The 18,015-nt window shown below is 42.0% G+C and overlaps 1 protein-coding gene across 1 annotated transcript in view; it reads right to left on the minus strand.

The window, feature by feature from the left end:
- The window catches only part of GRIN2B (glutamate ionotropic receptor NMDA type subunit 2B), a 380,223-nt gene that overhangs the window by 262,525 nt on the left and 99,683 nt on the right, over window positions 1–18,015 (minus strand). The window contains exon 2 of the mRNA XM_036909334.2: window positions 11,328–11,756. Coding sequence (XP_036765229.2) covers window positions 11,328–11,738 — 411 coding nt within the window. The 5' untranslated portion in view covers window positions 11,739–11,756. The remainder of the gene's footprint in view (window positions 1–11,327; window positions 11,757–18,015) is intronic.

Genomic DNA, 18,015 nt, shown 5'->3' on the forward strand with positions numbered 1-18,015 from the left:
TGTCATATGAGTGAGCATATGTTTATCTTTCAAATCTCTTACAAAATGTTTATTTCTTTCTATTTCCTCCTTTGAAAGAGGGCCAACAAAGTCAAGACTATCCCTCGCACCCAACTGCTTTGCATGACAGAAGTTCTGCTCTGCTACCTCAGACGGCAATCCTCACTTGAAGCAAGCCTCTCGTCCAGTCTGTTTGCTGGAAATGAAGGGGACATGAGTGTCCTAACTGGAGATGTGAGCACCAAGGAGTTGATGGCTGGTACCTGCCAGATGTGAAGAAGGGAAGGGTGGTGGACATAGCAGCCTAGAGATCAGGAATGTATTTGCCAGTAACCAGAGATTAATCCTCTCATCCATTTTCATTTGGGTTTAAAACACTTTTCTCTTAATTGCAACTGACATCTACTGCACTGAAATAATTAATTAGCTCATCCATACACTTAATAAATACGCAGTAAACGCTTAGTAGGTGCCAAGCTATGTGTTCGGTTCTGGGGATACAAAAATGAAAAAGACATAGTTCCTGCCCTAACGAAGCTTGTAGTCTAGCAGGACAGACAGCTAATTAAAAAAGTATCATGATTAATTACAGCTGTGATAAGGACTATGAAAATTAGAGAATGAAAGAATAAAAAGAAAAGCAGCAGGAGTTTTCAGGTGAGGGTAGAGAAGAAAAGTCTGAAAGCATGAGGACTTCAGATTGGGAGGGCGTCCCAGCAAGATGCGGCATCCTGGGCACTGGGAAGAATAAAGATACAGCAGCCACATCCGAACACAGGCGCGTGCATGCCCACGTGCACACGAAACCAAGAGGCACAGAGAGGAGGGCAGAGGGAAGTTCTAGGGCTAAAAGCCAAACTTCACTGCCCCTCAAGCTCCACCAAGGCCCCCGTCGGCAGGGGATGGCAGTACAGAACACACTGTCGGCACAGTCCCAGGCCCGGAGCAGTCCAGGACGTCAGAGCGGCCCCTCCGAGGAGCGCCCCCAACGCGCATGCCCAACTTCTGCAGAGAGCCAGGTGACTTCGGGTCATCCTGCTGAGGGGCGCTTCTGTTGCATCACCCTCCTCGCCCACAACGGGGACTTACTAAAAACCTACAGACCCACTGTTACTGATTTCTACTATATGCCAGGCCCTTCCTAAGTACTTTTAATAGCCTTTCTTAATAACCTTAAGAAACAGGGTCTGTTTGTGTCCTCATTTTACACATGAGGAACCTAAAGTTCAGAAAAGTTAAGTACTTAGCCAGAGGTCACACAGTAAAAACGGTGGAGCCAGGAAACCAGCGAGGCAGTAAGACTCCAGAGTGCCCCCTCCTAACGAGGGGGGTGTGTATTACTTTCATAGGGCTGCGTTAACAAATTAGTACACACTTAGTGGCCTAAAACAACAAAAACCGCCTACCCTAGAGGCCAGATACCTGAAACTGAGGTGTCGACAGGGTCAGGCTCCCTCTGCAGGCCCCAGGGGAGCACCTTCCTTTGCCTCTTCCAGCTTCTGCTGTTTTCCTTGGCTTGTGGCTAACAAACTCCAGCCTCTGCCTCTCTTTAAAAGTTCTCTCCTTCATGTCTATGTCTTCTTGTCTTCTACCCTCTATAAGGACATATGTCATGGGATTTAGGGCCTGCCTGGCTAATCCAAGATGACCTCTTCATGACATCCTTAGCTTAATTACATTGGCAAGGACCTTTTTTTTTTTCAAATCAGGTCATGTTTGCAGGAGTTAGAGGACTTAGGACATGGACACATCTTTTTGAGGAGCCACCATTCAACCCACTGCACTGTGTATATAGAGTATGCAGTTTAGTAATCGCTAATTGTTTAACAGAAGTTAGCTGTCACGATGCACCAGATGCTATGGCCTGTGCTGGGACTACAAGAACTATTAAAGCATGACCCTGGCTCACAGTGAGCCCATTGCATAGCAAGTAAAACAGATAGGTAAATCAGATGGGTTATAATCAAAGCTTAGATAGGGCACAGGTGGAGTGCAAAAGAGGAAATAGTAAATTCTGTAATGAGGAGAGTCTGAAAAGCGCTCACAGAAGAAATGCCCTGACTTTTGAAAAGTGAGTAGGAGTTTCTCGGTGGGAGAAGATACCCTAAGGAGAGGCGGCAGCACAATGCACAGAGATGTATAACAGCCAGCACCGGGCAGGGCGCTGTAAATAACTTAGTGCGGCTTGACATCCTGTTCAAGGGTGGGGAGGTTAAGGAAAAGCCTGGCAAGGTGGGCCAGGACCAGAACAAAGAGGATGTCCTGCTCTGAGCTGTGAGAAGCCCGCGCCGAGTTTTAAGCCCAAGTGTAATGATCGCACTTGAGTCCGTAAAGAATTGCACAGGTAGGCTATCACGTGGCAGTCAGACAAGAGAGAGAGTGCCCACACTGAGGTCATGGCGGCACATGGGGGCGAGGGGACGATGCCCAAGCTCCCTGCAGCCTGTATGATGCACAAGGGGAAGGAGTGGTCTGTCTTGATTCCCAGAGTGGGTACCCACTCCGCCTTGGTTTCTATGATGCCCCTCCTCCTCTGCTTTTCTTGTTCTCTTCTTAATGTGTCAGAACCTTTTGTTAGCTCTTCATCATGTCCTCCTCTGGTCAGGGTGGTGGGAACCCTGCAGTTCTGTCCTGGACCCACTTCTCTCCTTCTTTCACCTGTTGCTGAGCCATCCCATCCACCCTCCTGCTTTCACTCCGCTCACCTCCTAATGAGGCTCATATGTATCTTTCCAGCCCGAATCACTCCCTTTACATCCAGTCCCAAATCCCTCTGCATACCAGACATTTCCACTTATATGACCAACCCGTTTTCTAAATTCTACTCATTCTCCTTCCTGCTGTCACCAAATCTATGACAAATCTAATTACTCTGGTCATCATAATTTTTGGAATAGCACTAAAAGGGTCAGTAGTGTCCAATGCTGCCAAAGGCCAAGAACGACTTTAAAAGTCCATTGGATTTTGCATTTTGTAGAAAGTGAGAGATGAGAAAATGAAATAAACCATTTCAGAGCGTTCTTTAAAGAGCCCAACTGTGGAAACAAGGAAAGAGGGAGGGAGACCCAGCGGCAAGGAAAGCCTTCACATTTGTTTGTGTATTAATGAGAGTGATCTGAGTGTATTCAGTGAGGGAAAAGTTGGTATTGTGGGTCAGACTGTTCTTGACTGTTGGGTACCAGCACACGCCCCGCAGGACACTCAACATGCCTGGTCTCCAGTTCTCAGTGCCAGTAGTAAATACACACACACACACACACACACACACACACGAGTTATTCTGACATCCTCAAAACTCCCCCGATACATTTCCAAACATCTCCTGAAGACCACTAAGCTAGAGAAAAATACCATCAGGGAGGAATAAGTTGATAATTAAGGGAGAAAAGAAAATAACTAAATGGCCAGGGTCCCAGTTCTGGAGGACATCTGAGGGGATCGGACCAAGAACCAAAAGCAGGGTTTGGTGTGAACACGGAGAAATGGAAGATGAGAGATGTTTTGGCTTTAGAATCACTCGAACGTCGGTAGAATTCCCAGGCTGTCACTTCCTCACTTTGAGATACAGTGTTGACTAACCCTAAAACTGTTCCCAACCCTTGCCCCTTGCCCCCTCCACCAGAGAGCCTCCTGAACCCCTGGGCTGGCCACGAGACACTGGGCTCCTGAGGTCAAGGATGCAGCGAAGCCTTTTCCTGATCTAACGACACCCGCTGCCTTGCCCTTCTTTGAGAATGGGCACGCTGCAGAGGCGGGGCAGCCTCCTCGGAACCAGGACACAAATACCGAGAGCCCCAGAGGGCACCCTGACATCACCGCATCGTGAATCACCCTGGCTGTTGCCAGGTGCTTTGTTCTCAGACCCAATAAGCACTGTTTGTTTAAGCTACTGTGAGCAAGGCACTACCTAAAGGTCTTGGGCAAAACTGTTAACCTCTCTGATCTACAATTTCCTCATCTGTGAAACACAGACAAAATAAATGCCTCATAAGCTCAATGAAAGAATTAAATAAAATAACAGCTGTAAGTTCACATAAGGTGACTGGCCTCAGAACTTGACAAAGTAAATGATCAATCGATAGTGGTCCTGTTTCTCATTGCAACTTCGTAACAACCCATGATAATTTGGGTGTTCTTTGTCCTTGTACACAAAGAGAATGGTAGCAATACATTTTTTTTTTCCTCAGAAAAATGGAATAAAACTAGCCTTTAACATTATTCTCATGCATGCTGGACCCTTAAACCACAGAATCAAAATACAATTTTGAATAAAATATAGATCTAATGTCTAATTATAAGGCAAAAAGAATCATTGAAGTCTCAGAAAGGGGAATGAAAAATATATTCTTGGTGTAGAAATCCTAATCTAAGGAGTTTTTTAGCAATATCAGTGTAATCTATTAAAAATTGGCTGTTGAGATTTAGTAAATTAACTGCCCTCCTGTTTCTATAACATATTACTACTTCCTAACCTAGTACTTTTAATACTTCCCTCCTTTAATAATAGTTTTTTTTATATATCAACATCTGCAAGTCTATGAGTGACTCTGGATTCAACCACTACCTTATTTTGCTATGCTTTCTTTTTTAATGTTCTTGACTTATCTTCATTGCTTATATCCTGTGTGTCTCAGTTCATTGAAATCATTGTTATGTCTCCACTTTGAATATCTTGAGTCATAATCACGGCACCATCAGTAATTGCATCACTAGAGGTGGGACCCACCGAGCTGCTGCTTATCCACCAGGCCTGAAAGGGAGGGAATTGACATCCCATGCTCTTATCTTTCAGTTAATGGGAAAACATTAGGATCTCATTTTCTTCAAATGATTTCCATAAGGTCTGGTATATGAAAATACAAGACAGCATATCCTGGAGGCCTGCTGCTTACCAAGCACTCAGTAGTGTTCATAAGGCTCACTCTCCACTAAGAACTAGGTGTTATTTTGATCCCTGTTTTACAAATGGACATTTTGAGAGGGAGTTGAAAGAGCACAACAAAGGTCACGTGGCTGGGAATGCACAGAGCTCAGGCCTACTGGCTCCAAAGCCTGCCTTCCCTCCGTGTTGTGTCACCACCTTCCTGTGCAATCACCCTCCCTTTCCTGGACGATCTAAGAGAAGTGGCGGCTCATGTGTTACTTTCTAGCACCAGCACCTTAACTTCTGTGAATGCCTACAGCAATTTCTGGGACTTCAGTTCTTCTAAACATTAAAACTCACCTGGACATCCAGTGGCCAGTCTCTTGAAGGCAAATCCTAGCTTCAATTTTAAGGGAGGGGTGGTGGCCAATAAGAAACCCATTCCCTAGATGTAAGTGTAAAGACCTGGAATTCATACAGACTTGAGGACTGCATCACTGCAAAGCCTACAGTGTCTGCCCACCCATCTTTCCCCAAAGTATAATTCAAGGAAGGAGAGAAAAATGGGAGAGGCGTTCTGACCTCCAGATAGGCAATTCCAGCCTAGTTTTTTTCTGACATTCTCAATGTGTGGCCTGGGAGTTTTAAAGTCAACCAAAAAGTTTCAAAGTCAAAATGCTTGGATTCAGATGTCAGACCCAACATTTATCTAGCTAGATGACTTTGATCGTGGTACATAAACACTCCCTGATTTAGTTTCCCCATCAAACAAAAGGAGGTAATCCCACTTACCTCACAGGGTTGCCTAATAATTAAAATGCTCGTTCATGTCATGCCTGGCACAAAGCTGGCATACTGTATTAGGTTTTTTACCCTCTTGACTTTCCCATCTCTATGTCTTAACTCTCCTAATCCAAGAAATGTTATATACCACCACATTGAAATATTCTGTCCCTGGAATACCACATGACAGACAATGAAAATTAAGGTAAAAACTAAAAGACACCAACATTAGGGAAGAAACAAAGTATGAGTAGCATAGCCATGTTGGTCTCATGACTATGTTGGGGAAGGAACCCACATTAGCGACTAGAAGGCAATAATCTATTTCCCATGTCACACACCAGTGCTGGCTCACCCGCTCTATCCAAACACATGCCCATTATTTGGGAGGCACAGAAAGGAGGAGGGAAGAGTGAAAAAAGACAGGGCCAAAGAAGGGTAGGGCCACCTTCCTAGCCCCAGTTGGGTTCCAAAATGGGGCTCTCTGCTCAGAAAAAGAGAGTGCTACCCACATCAATGTTCAATCAAGCAATTTGGGAAGAAAAGAATCACAGCAACAGACTCCTGAGTAAGAATATTTTCTCTCATCCTTCAGTGAGGAACAAATATGAAGTATGATGCATGTTTTCAGTATTGAACATCATTCTGATCAAACCATCTATTTCCAGACCCTGAGCCCTTTACTCAGCATCCCCTTTTCTCTTCCATTCTTGCAGCATCAAAGATTGGATCTTGCATCCTCTTGCCTGATCCTACTGCAATTTGCGCTGTGTTTTCCTTCCTGCCTCCTGCCCAAGCCATTTTTCGTTGGGCTTAATGCAAATGATGAAGTGGTTGTCAAAGCTGCCATTCCCTGTCACCACTGCTGTTTCCCTCACCTACAGCATCTGCTTATACAGTACTTTTCCAGAATTTTCCACATATTTTATCTCATTTATCTTCAGAATGTTGTAGGTAGGGTACAAAAAGTAGGTAAGGCAGAAAACAAAATTTAAACTTTATGAACTATAAACTGAGTATCATATAGCTTAGATTTGTTTGCCCAAATTTCCAAAGCTCTTGAGAATGGAGACTAAAACTCAGGGCTTTTAATTCTTAGTTCATGGCTTTGTGAATTGTAATAAATAGAAAGTATGAGCTTTAAAATAGGTACTTCTGGGATTTGAATCCCAGTCCCATTGCTCATAAGCTGTGATATACTGAACTAGTTATTTAACCACTCTGAGCTAAAATCTCAAAACTTGAGAAAGATTTCAGTAACTCAGCAGAGAAACCTGAAAAGAAATGGAAACACATCTAGCTTGAGTTCATTATCTGGATTCAGATGGGCATCCTAAATCCAGGATCTCAGGGAGAATAAAAGCAATTGTAACAAGGCAAAATAAAATAGACTCTTTATACTCAGGTGGGTAACTGCCAAAAATCACCTCATACATTTTTAATCAGTCCCCGTTACTACTCTGAACAGTCTTCTGAGAGGAGCGCCAGCAGTTTTCCCCTCATTAGAGCCCTCCTGTCTGGGCTACGGCAGGGCTATACCGCCAGTGAGCTCAGCTTCCGCAGAGAGAGGGGCAAGGCCCAGCTCCACTCCCACCTCAGAGCGCCCCCAGCTTTCCACCTGAGCTCTCTCCTCTTGGTCTCCAGCTCAGAAGCATCTCTGCAATTGGCTGTGATGCTATCTATGCAAATCCCATTTTTTCCTATGTCATGAAATCTTCTCCCTTTAAGTCACTCCGTATAACCCTCAGCTCAGCCTAGTGAATGCTGGGCTGGACACTTAGGGAAGCACTTGCTATGTATTATCTCATTTAATCTCCACCAGCTTTGTAATGGGTATATTATTGTCCCCATTATACAGGCGAGGAAACCATGGTTTCCTTGGTAAATGCTTGGTATGTACATAGCCCAGATTCCCAGATCTAGGAAATGATAATTAAAGCAAGCTCTTACTCCAACTTCTGAGCAATTAACAACTATACTCTACTAGTTCTCATGTTTCTATCTGCCATGGGATAAGGTGCATTTTCTCTCTGGGAAGGTAGAGAGCCAATTAACATTTTTATTGATCAATTAGCATATGCAAAACACATGAGCACAAGCTATCATACCAGATGCCGAACTTGTATCTCTCTCTACTTTTGTCAAAAATCTTTATAAGCATGCTTTCTTCCACTACAAACTCCTTGAATCAGAAACTTCATTCTTGTAATACACTCTTCCACAAGCACACTTAGTAATGTGAATTTTATTTGAAACAAATTAATAACAAAAAAACACTAAGTTAAAATGGAGGGGCAGTTACTTATCTGCTAGGAGGGTGAAGCAAATGGAAGGCCTATTAGTGGCTGAAAAGAGATGGACTACACACAGGTTTAAGTTTTTGTAATAATGGAAAATATTTTACAAATAATTAAAATATGTCCAACTTATTTCCTTACCACAAATGTTTGTGAAACTGAAGGCAATCCAAGTTTAAATGACCGCATTCACAATAGCACGTTAATTCTTTATATTATAACCCATATTGCATGATATTATAATTGTAATTATTTACAAGCAGTAAATTCAATTTAAAAAAAATGGAAGGCTTACTGATCATCCCTCAATGTTGACTATACCTTAAAGGCTGTACCTCAAATGCAGCAAAACTGTATTTCTTAGATTTTTCTGCATCAGTTCCACTTTCAAAGGTTTCGTCCATTGCCCCAGAGCTGACTCACAGTTGCCTAACTCTGTGTCCTCATTCTTTGTTTGTAAAATATGGTCATGAGACTTAAAAATAAACTTCTATTTAAAAAAAAGAAAAACCTGGCCTTGGATTTTGAGGTGTTTCATTTTTGAAACTTGCTCCAAAAGCTTATTTCTCTGAGATCTGGGGGACTCATTTTATTTGCCTTCATGCAAGTCCTGTAAGCCTGTGAACTCCCTCTGCTCAGCTCCAGGGAAGCGTGGCCCTGCTGCCCTCTCAGTCCCTGGGGCGCCTGCACCCCCGCCTCCCCTCAGGCTCCCACCCCCTCCTGGCTGAGCCTTCAACTCTTCAGCTTCCGCCTCTCAGGACCAGCCTCTTTCTTCTTTGTCCTCTTTCCACCTACCTTTCAGAAACTCTACTTTTCAGGTCAAAAGTCAGTTATGCATTATTTAGACTATTTTAGGAAAATGCCTAAAAATCATTGCTCACCTCCTTTTTTGGATGGAGAGAAAAAAAGATAAGGTGGAATATTTGGGTGTGGTTGCAATGGCGGGAGGGGAAGGGGGAAAAAGACCAGACTGGGAATCTCATTACAATGACCTGAAAGAATCTGCCTCACAAGATTCAATCCACTGCTTTAGGCCTAGAAGTAGTACCCAGTGATTCCTCTCTGGAATCCTGCTACACCACTTATTCTCATGAATTCTCAAATCAGATTTCAGTATAGCCATTAGGAATCAAGTGATGGATTACTGTTAGAAAAATAAAATCCACAACACTGCTATATAACAGAGGAGAAAGTCTGGATAGGGAAGTATGTGAGACCTTAACCAGCCTCTCCATTGTCTGAAGAGTTAATAGAACCCACGGCTCTTGGATTTACCAACCAGTATTAAGGTCCTGGGTGTCATTCACCAGCTACATCATTTTCGATATTTTATTTCACCTCTGAGCCCCAGTTCCCCCATCTGTCAAATGCAGATAAATAACACCATTTAGCTCCTGGGGTTGTTAAAGGTATTAGGTAATATATGCAAAGCACAGTGTGCCCAGCATATGGTAAACAATTTAAAGCACCTACGATATGCCAACGAACAAAAAAAGCCCAGTCTCTCTCCAGGGTCTGCATTTTACCTCAAATCATTATATTTTTATAATGCATTTGTAAGAGAGAAAGCAGAGAAGCAACCAACCAGAGGAGCCAATTATCTTTTCTACTGGGTGCAGGGTGGGCAGTGCGGGGGGGGGGGGGCGCTGAAATACCACAGGTTGCACAGTAGCCTGCATGACCCAAAAAAGACAAAATTTCACCTGTTAGGTTCATCTCAAAATAAGTATGCACTTATTTATGATTCAAACATATGGCTCATCCCTCTTGGCATTCTTTCAGTGCAATATTGTGCCCTCAAAACACTGCTGCTAAAATGTAATTTAATTTGCTAGGGACAATGATGGTAAAAAAAAAAAACTACCTGAAGCAAAAACTCAACAGGTTTTGCCACAGTCGGTCTATATTTTCTATTCCTCCTATATTTACCCTAGTTCCCTAGGAATGGGCTTCTGGGGCCAGCACGTTTTCCTAACATCTTTACCTGTGCCTATGTGAATGGAACAGCATCTTTCGCATATGCTACCGAAGTTTCTCCACTTAGTACTTTCAACGTGACCTTTCCTAGATTGAATAAAGGAAGCCCAGGAACGGAAGCTGGTCATCTCTGCCTGCTGCCGACAGATGGCGGTAATGATCACGCAAGGTTATCTGAGAGCTAAACCCCGCGCCGCGGTGGTTCTCAACTGGCCAAGCAGCAGACTCTGGTGTCTGTGCTAGGTTTTGAAGTGTTTACAAACATCATTAACCCCACAGCACGCCTTTTAAGTACAAAACTAAAGACGGGGTTGAAAGCGACGATGAGCAGCGTAAGATGATAATGCAGAAGTAGAGACAATTTTTAAAACCCCAAGTGATGAAAAACAATAAACAGTGCACTTGAGGTGAGATGAATCATTCCAAGACAGGAAAGACTGCAAAGGATAACACAAACGTGAGAAGTGCTGTTACCTAAGCAATAAGCGGTGATCAATAAAGCAGGGAAAAATAACTAAGTAAGTGAAAAATGTAAAAACAAAACGTAACTACAAGCAAAACACTTTCTGTGCAGTTAGAGAATAAGCATCAATGTCAGATGCTATTTAGTTTGTCATATGACAGTTAATTTAACATGAATGTAGAAGAGGCTACAATTTATTTGAGACCTTAAAGCAGTGGTTCTCAACCTTAACGGCACACAAGAATCATCTGGGGAGCTTTTACGAATCCTGACACCCGGCTGTGCCCCAGCCGACAATCAGAATCTCTGGGACTGGGACCCAGCGGCCGGTAGTGCTGAAAGCTTGTCAGGTGATTCTAATGTGCAACCAAGGTTAAGAACCATTGGCTTCAAATCTAAGCATGGAGAAAATGCAGCTGCTACTGGTTTCAAGGATTAAAATCCATTCAAAAGTGCAGATCAACGTGTAATGAGCATGGACACCTTAGCAAGAAGTACTTTCCTATAACATTTGCATCTTCAAGAAGAGAAATAATCGGCCGCGAGGGATTTTTCTTTTCCTAGCCTTGAAGCCAGTAGAGGGTAGAGAATATGTATTACCAAGGAAGAATAGCACGTGCCTCGTTTTAAAGTTCTGAAGGAGCTATTTGCACACGTATTTGAAGGAAATCTGTGACAAAACTACAAGTTTCACCATCTCTTAGTCATTTCTGTGAATGCATTTACAAATGAATACACAAACCTGTTCAAAGCTATAGGGGATCTAGATACCAGCATCTTCCCTTCACTTTCATCTCCAAGTGATTAGACCAGTTCCCTGATTATCCACTCATTCTGATTACCCTAGTGTTTAATAATCAAGTTCCACATTAAAACAACCGCATCATTTAGTTCTCAGTACACCCCCCCCTCCACCAGCTCTTCTCGCCGAGCCCCCTTTTACCTTGTCTGCCATGATCATAGAGGAGCCCCCGTGGATGCCCAGGATGGGAGTGAGAGTCTGGGCGGAAATGAAGTCAAGGATCTGGGCGATGGCTTCCTGGTCTGTGTCGTCAGCAAACACCACCCCTTGGATCTTGCGGTCAGACATGAGATCACAGATGCGGGTGATGATGCTCTTTGGGTCCGTCTCGTTCATGGCTACCAGCTCCACGCGGGGCACCACGGAGAGATGGTGGAAGTCATCTTTCTCGTGGGCGTCCTTGATGGCCACTTCGTCCGAAGTGCCCACAAGGATGACGGCAATGCCAATACTGGGGGGGCTCTTCTGTGACCGAGCCCTGCTGCCTGCCACGGCCAGCACGGCCAATACCAGCCAGAACGTGGGAGAACAGCACTCTGCTCGCGGCTTCATCTTCAACTCGTCGACTCCCTGGAAACAGAGAGAGAGCCGTGAAATTACCACCCACAGGACGTGATCTGTCTTTGCAGAGGCTGCATTCTGCAAGTCCAGCACCTTATCGCCTTTCCCTGATCATCAGGCCCAACTTCTAGCTCCTAGCCTAGTCTCTTATCTCTTGGGTTTGCACAACAGAGCGAGAAGGAAAAAAAAAAAAACTTCCAAAAGCATCGGACATCCTTAAGGAAGACAATAAAGATGCTATTGCTATAGCAGCAAACAGGGACTAATGAGGGAAGGGGGATGCAAGAGGTCTGGGCAGTCAAGCCAAGTGCATAAACACAGGAGTCCCCAAGAGGGGCTCCTGCCGCTGAATGTCCCTGGCCCTCCTGTCCCTGCCCATCTGTGAACAGCTCTTGGGCCCATGGAATAGCAGATGCCAGGCAAAGTGAGCAGCTAGAGGGACATGGCAGAGGCTGGCAACAAAGTGTGGCCTGGATAAGCTGGGTATAAGGAGCTGCAGAAACGGAAGCTCCACTTTCTTGCTGCCTCTACTTCATGTTCACCTCAAAGAGGACAGGGACCTAAAAATTCTTCAGCAAATGTTTTAGCATCTGGCTCTTAATACTACATCAAAAAAACAACCAATATGTGGACAGTACTTTTACAAACATCTCAACTGATCCTTACCATAACCCAGCAGAGGGAAAAATAAGAAGGATAGTATCATCCCCATTTTATAGATGGTGAAGCTCAAAGAAACTGTTGAGTCCAAGACCACAAACCAGTTACATGGAACAAACATGAATCCAGATCTTCTGGCTTTTAGGCCGGTCTGCATTCCACACTGGCTCTCCCATCATCCATGACTATAAGGACCAGTTTTATTCTGACTTGTTTATGCATCACAGTATGGTGATTGGACAAATACTATCGATATGTGTAGTAATGTTTGAGCCACGTTTGAAAAACTTTCCCTGGCATATTACAGCAATGCCTTCCCTGAAAGGCAGGTTCCATGTTTGCCTACAATTCACCACCTCTTACAACAAACTCCTGTCTTTTACATCCCCCAAAATCCTAAAGTATGCACCAGACTGAGGACACAGCTCTCTACAAAGCTTGGTCATTTCTCTCTATATTTCTCACCGTTCTCCAAGAGCTCCTCTTATTTGAATAGAACTGGTTCTGCTTACGTTGTTCTGACTTGTTTTAAATAATCACTTATTGTACCTCTGCTATGTGCAGTGCATTCTATTAGGCATTTCCTCATAGGCAATCTCTTGGGTCATCACAGAAACCCTATACAATTACTCATTTCATCTCTGTTTCTCAAATGGAGAAACTGAAGCTCAAAGCAGTTGTGTAATTTTCCCAATATCAAATATTGTAATACTAGCATGCCAATCCATAAACATAACACTTTTATACTGCACAGAAGTATTCTACAAGTTGCACCCCCAAAACCAGAGCCAGGGATTCTCGCTCTTCTACAGAGAGAGAAATCAGAGATGAAAATACTGCTTGGTATCTTCTGCTTGTTTGAAAAGAAAAGGTAAGATAATTAGGGACCTGAAAACTTTGAGAGTTTAGCTAACCAAAGGAAAAGAAGAAGAAGGTGTTGAATAAAGAAAGATAAGGAAGGATTCAGGCTGAGCAGAGCGACTGCAAAGAGCATTAATGATTTGGGAGTAAGATGCTGAGGACATTTTGTGGCTGAAGAAGCACAAAAATCCAATCCAGTTCTTGGCAGAAAATATTTTGGAGCTCTTGATGTTGCAGTCATCCTTCCACACTGCCAAGGAGACTGGTATCGATCGCCCCGTCTACCGCTTGCGAACAAGATGAGTAGCTCAGTGGTTCATGCCTGGGCAAAGTTCATTCCTGACAGTTTTCTGGTCTCCATGTCTCTGTGGAAACAGGGAATGACAAGCCCTGGAAACCGATGCTGAAGAACTGTACCCAATCTAGTAGGAGAGACGGGGCCTGAATTCTTCTGGAGCTTAAAACAAAGCAGCACTACACAGAATTGAGCAGCACTGAATATTCAGAGGAAGACAGATGGTTTATCACCTCAAAGAGATGTGGGCAAAATAATAATAACAATAATCCATTCAATTTCAAGGACTGGTTCTCAAGGAGAACCAAAAGATTTAGAATTTGGCAAAACTAGCGGCTAACTTCATTCCATTGGGATTCCAATCCTACTGTTACAAATCACTAAATCAGATTCCCTTATATTGAAAAGTGGCCCACTCTGCCATGACAGTTTATTAACTTTAATGCACTCTGCACTCTCCCACTTTGATGTTTTATTTGCTTTCTTTAAAATATCTCATGTTCCTCTATTGCTGCTCACACATATATTATACTTTGTTATGCAACGATTAGTTGTGACACTCAAAGAATAGAATCTGGTTTTACCGAGTGTCTCTTTTATACTCTGGCTAGAGCAGAGCACATTACAAGCAATACATCATGGGAGATACCAGGAACAGAGGGGCTGCGAGACAAACAAAGAAAGCTGCTTTGAATGCAAACTCAATTTCACACGTTTGAAGGGGGGTCAGTTGAGAGAAAGCATGCACTCCAAGATAAGCAAATTGGTTTTGCTCCCTTCCACCGACAGACCCTGCATGGCCTTGCTACACCTGCTCTCTGCAGCGTTGCCCCCTCCTCTCTGCTGCAGTTCACCCTCCCCCAGAGAATCGAGCTGCTTCGTTTGGGCTCCCACCACAGCCTGTAAAAGTCTACCTAAACATCTGTAACAGTTAATCATCGTTACATGATAACATGCCTGCCTATGCTAACTAGTTGGCAATCCTCTTCTGGAAGGGGACTTTTTCAACTCAGCCTTAATTAAGCACTTACTGCCTTAGTGTTCTTAGTGTTGGGATGCAACAGATGCCAGCACTACCCTCCAGGACCACAGTCTAGTAGAAGGTTCAGACCCATGAAGAAGGCCTCGTCTCTCTTCTATTTGCATTCTTGGGGTCTATTTCGACCTCATACACAATCAGGAAAGACTCAATAAATGTAGCCACTGAGTTCCCACCATTAAAAAATTGTCATAAATGACCATTTTCACCTATAATAGTAACCTATTTTATATATATTTAGCAACATTTCACCTATAACCTACCATATGCCAGATACTCTTATTGCCAATTTACTTTCATGTATTGTTCAATCACATGTAAACATTATAAGTCATAAATTTTCCCTATATGACAAATAAAGAAACTGCTCTTCTGAGAGGTTAAGTATGTGACCAAGATCACACAGCTAATAAGAGGTGATCAAGTTCCAAACAACATTTGCCCCCCAAACCCTTGCTCTATTATGCTGCCTCTCAGCATGAGTGCATGCATTAATTAATTGATTAATTAAATCAAGCACCATGAACACTCTGTATTCTAATGTTAACTAAGTCCCTAAGGGTGGGCAGGTCACCTAACCACTGTCCCTATCTCCTCAGCAGTGAAATGAGGATAATATCCCTAACCTAAATACCTAAAAGAGCTTCTGTGAGGATCAAACGATAATATGTATATGGAAGTGCTTTGAAGAATATAAAATAGTCCGTAGATGCAAAGGATGTTACCTTAAAGCTTCCATAGAAGTTGTTCAAGGAGACTAGCTATTTATGAAAGCAAAAAGCCAGCCTGTGGGAGGTGGAAGAGAGGGAATGGCAGACAGAGGCTGAGCGGAATGTTAAGAGGAACCTCACAGGGGGCAAGTGATATCAGTTTCCTGCTGGTTTTAGTTCCCTGAAGGCGATGTCACCTAACAGCCTCAGAGTAGCAGCCAACACCACTGACAGTTTACTAGTCAAGCACAGCAGAATTCAAGAGTCATTCAGGCCAGAGTCAGTAACGGGAATCAGTAGCACAGGGCACCCCCAAACTGTGCTATGAATGCCCGCACCGGGGTGCATGAGCAGAACCAACAGCAAGGCAGCAGGATTAGAGGCTGACTGTCGGCCTCCTGGCCCTCTGCCTTCTTGACGCTTCAGCTGACTGGTCGCCAGACCAGCCTCCAGCTGGTGCAGGGTAACTAGAGCAGGAACCGGTCTACACTTTGCCCATGGAAGACTCCAAGGGAAGAAACACCTGAGAGAGAAGCCAAGCCGATCCTCCCCTAAGAGAAAACCGAGCCCCAGAGCAACCCCAACGGGAAGGATAAAATGTGATTTAATAGATGGTTAAGTCAAATTTTCCAAGCACCATCCTTTAATGCAGTCAGGACGCTTTTTGGAGTGACCCAATTAAGGACTGTGATTAGAATATGATAGGCAGTGAAGATTAAAAGTGCTAGAACTATGCATGCACCAGATGCAGTCTCTCACGTTACCAATAAACACAAAGTTAGGCTATATAGGCCTTAAAATTTGTCACATTAGAGAGTGTGGGAAACCAAGGAGTCATACACTATAGTCAAGGGAAGTATAAATGAGTATAACCTTTTTGGAGATCAATGTGGAGATATCTATCAACATTTTAATATCAAGATAAAATAAAATCCAAAGGTGAAAACATCAAAAGTGACGATGAGAGATGTTATATATTAGTGCAAATAAGTTACAATCATCATGAACATATGTGAATCTAAAATATAGATTCAATATGTATAAGCAATAACTAAAATCATCCAGGGGAGAAACAGATAAATTCAACAGACAAAATATAAACAATGACATAAATGATCAAAATAAAAAAAAAAAACCAAAAGCATGAATTAGTTCAGACATCTAGAAATACATGGACAAGAGAGAAGACCTATTCTTTTTAAGAAGTTGGCAAATATTAAATCCACAAAAATGCCTCAATAAATTCCAAAGAATAAATATGAAACAACTACCATTTTTCTACAATGTGATTAAATTACAAATAAAATTTAGCTTAAAAACTATTAAATAACTATAAGGTTAAGGAAGAAACCATAAAAGAATCTAAAAGGATCCTTTGAATGGCATAACACTGAAAATGTTAAATGTCAGAATTTCTAGAGTACAACTAAAACAGTTCCTAGAGAAGCCTTTACCTTTAAATACATATATAAGAAAATTAGAAAAATTCTTAAAATTAAGTGTAATTACATTCTCACTTATTGAATTGAACAATTACCAGAGTTAAGCCTAAGAAGGAATTAAATAATAAAGATAGAGGCATATATTAATGAAACACAAGGTAAACAAAAGATAAAAAAACAAAAGTTGATCCTTTAAAAGTTGAAGTTATGACAAGATCAATCAAGGAAAACAGCAAATGTGAATGAAATTGACAGTGAAAAAGGGGAATAACAACATATTCAATAGAAATTTTAGAATAATAAAAGAATATTATGAAAACTAATTGCTTTTAAATTGAATGTAATGAAAAACAAAAATAAAAATAAAGGGTTCAAGAGAATGTAGAAAATGTGAACATAATAATAACCTTTAAAGAAATGAACTGGTTATCAAAGGCCCCAAACCTTATCTGCCAGATCCACTACACCAACCCACCCCATTTCTGTCAGAATAAAAGGAAGTAAAACAGGTACATATGGTTTTGTAGATGAGGTCTACCAAACTCTTAGGGAAGAAACTAGCCTTGCTTATACAAGTTGAACAAAATAGGAAAAGGAGGTAAGTTAAATTCTAAACCCAGATGATTACAGTACAATAAAAGATTACCATAGGTCCCTTTCACTCATGAACACAGAAGCAAAAAAAAAAAAATCCTAAACAAACATTAGCTAACCAAAACAATATTATATGCTTTTAAAATCATCATCTTCATCATAATCAAGTGTGGTTTATACCAGGAATGCAAGGATGGCTTAACTTTAGAATATCAATCAAAATAATAATAAACATTAATGGGCTAAAGAACATACACAAATATCTCAAAAAATATATAAGAATCACATTTGATTAAGGGAAACAACTATTTATGATTTAAATATTAGACTTTTTTTTTAAGTCTTTGATCACAGGAAATGAAGGAGACCGTTAGTCTTTACCTCTTAGGAGTATATACTAAAATCTCTTGATTATATTCTTTTCGACATTGAAAGAAAGGCAAGATTCGTGCTAACACTGCCACTGGAGATGCTGGTAAGTAAACAAGTCAAGAAAACAAAAGTTTTAAGAATGAGAAGGAAAGAGAAAAAAACTAGCATTATATGAAGATAACATGGCTATTTACATAGATAATCCAACAGAATTTTCTAACTATTAGTATTAGTATGAGTAGAGTGAAATTGCAAGGTAAATAACACTCTCAGAAAATATTACCAGCTCTCTTTT

Source organism: Manis pentadactyla, chromosome 14 (assembly GCF_030020395.1).
Source record: "Manis pentadactyla isolate mManPen7 chromosome 14, mManPen7.hap1, whole genome shotgun sequence".
Lineage (NCBI taxonomy): Eukaryota > Metazoa > Chordata > Mammalia > Pholidota > Manidae > Manis > Manis pentadactyla.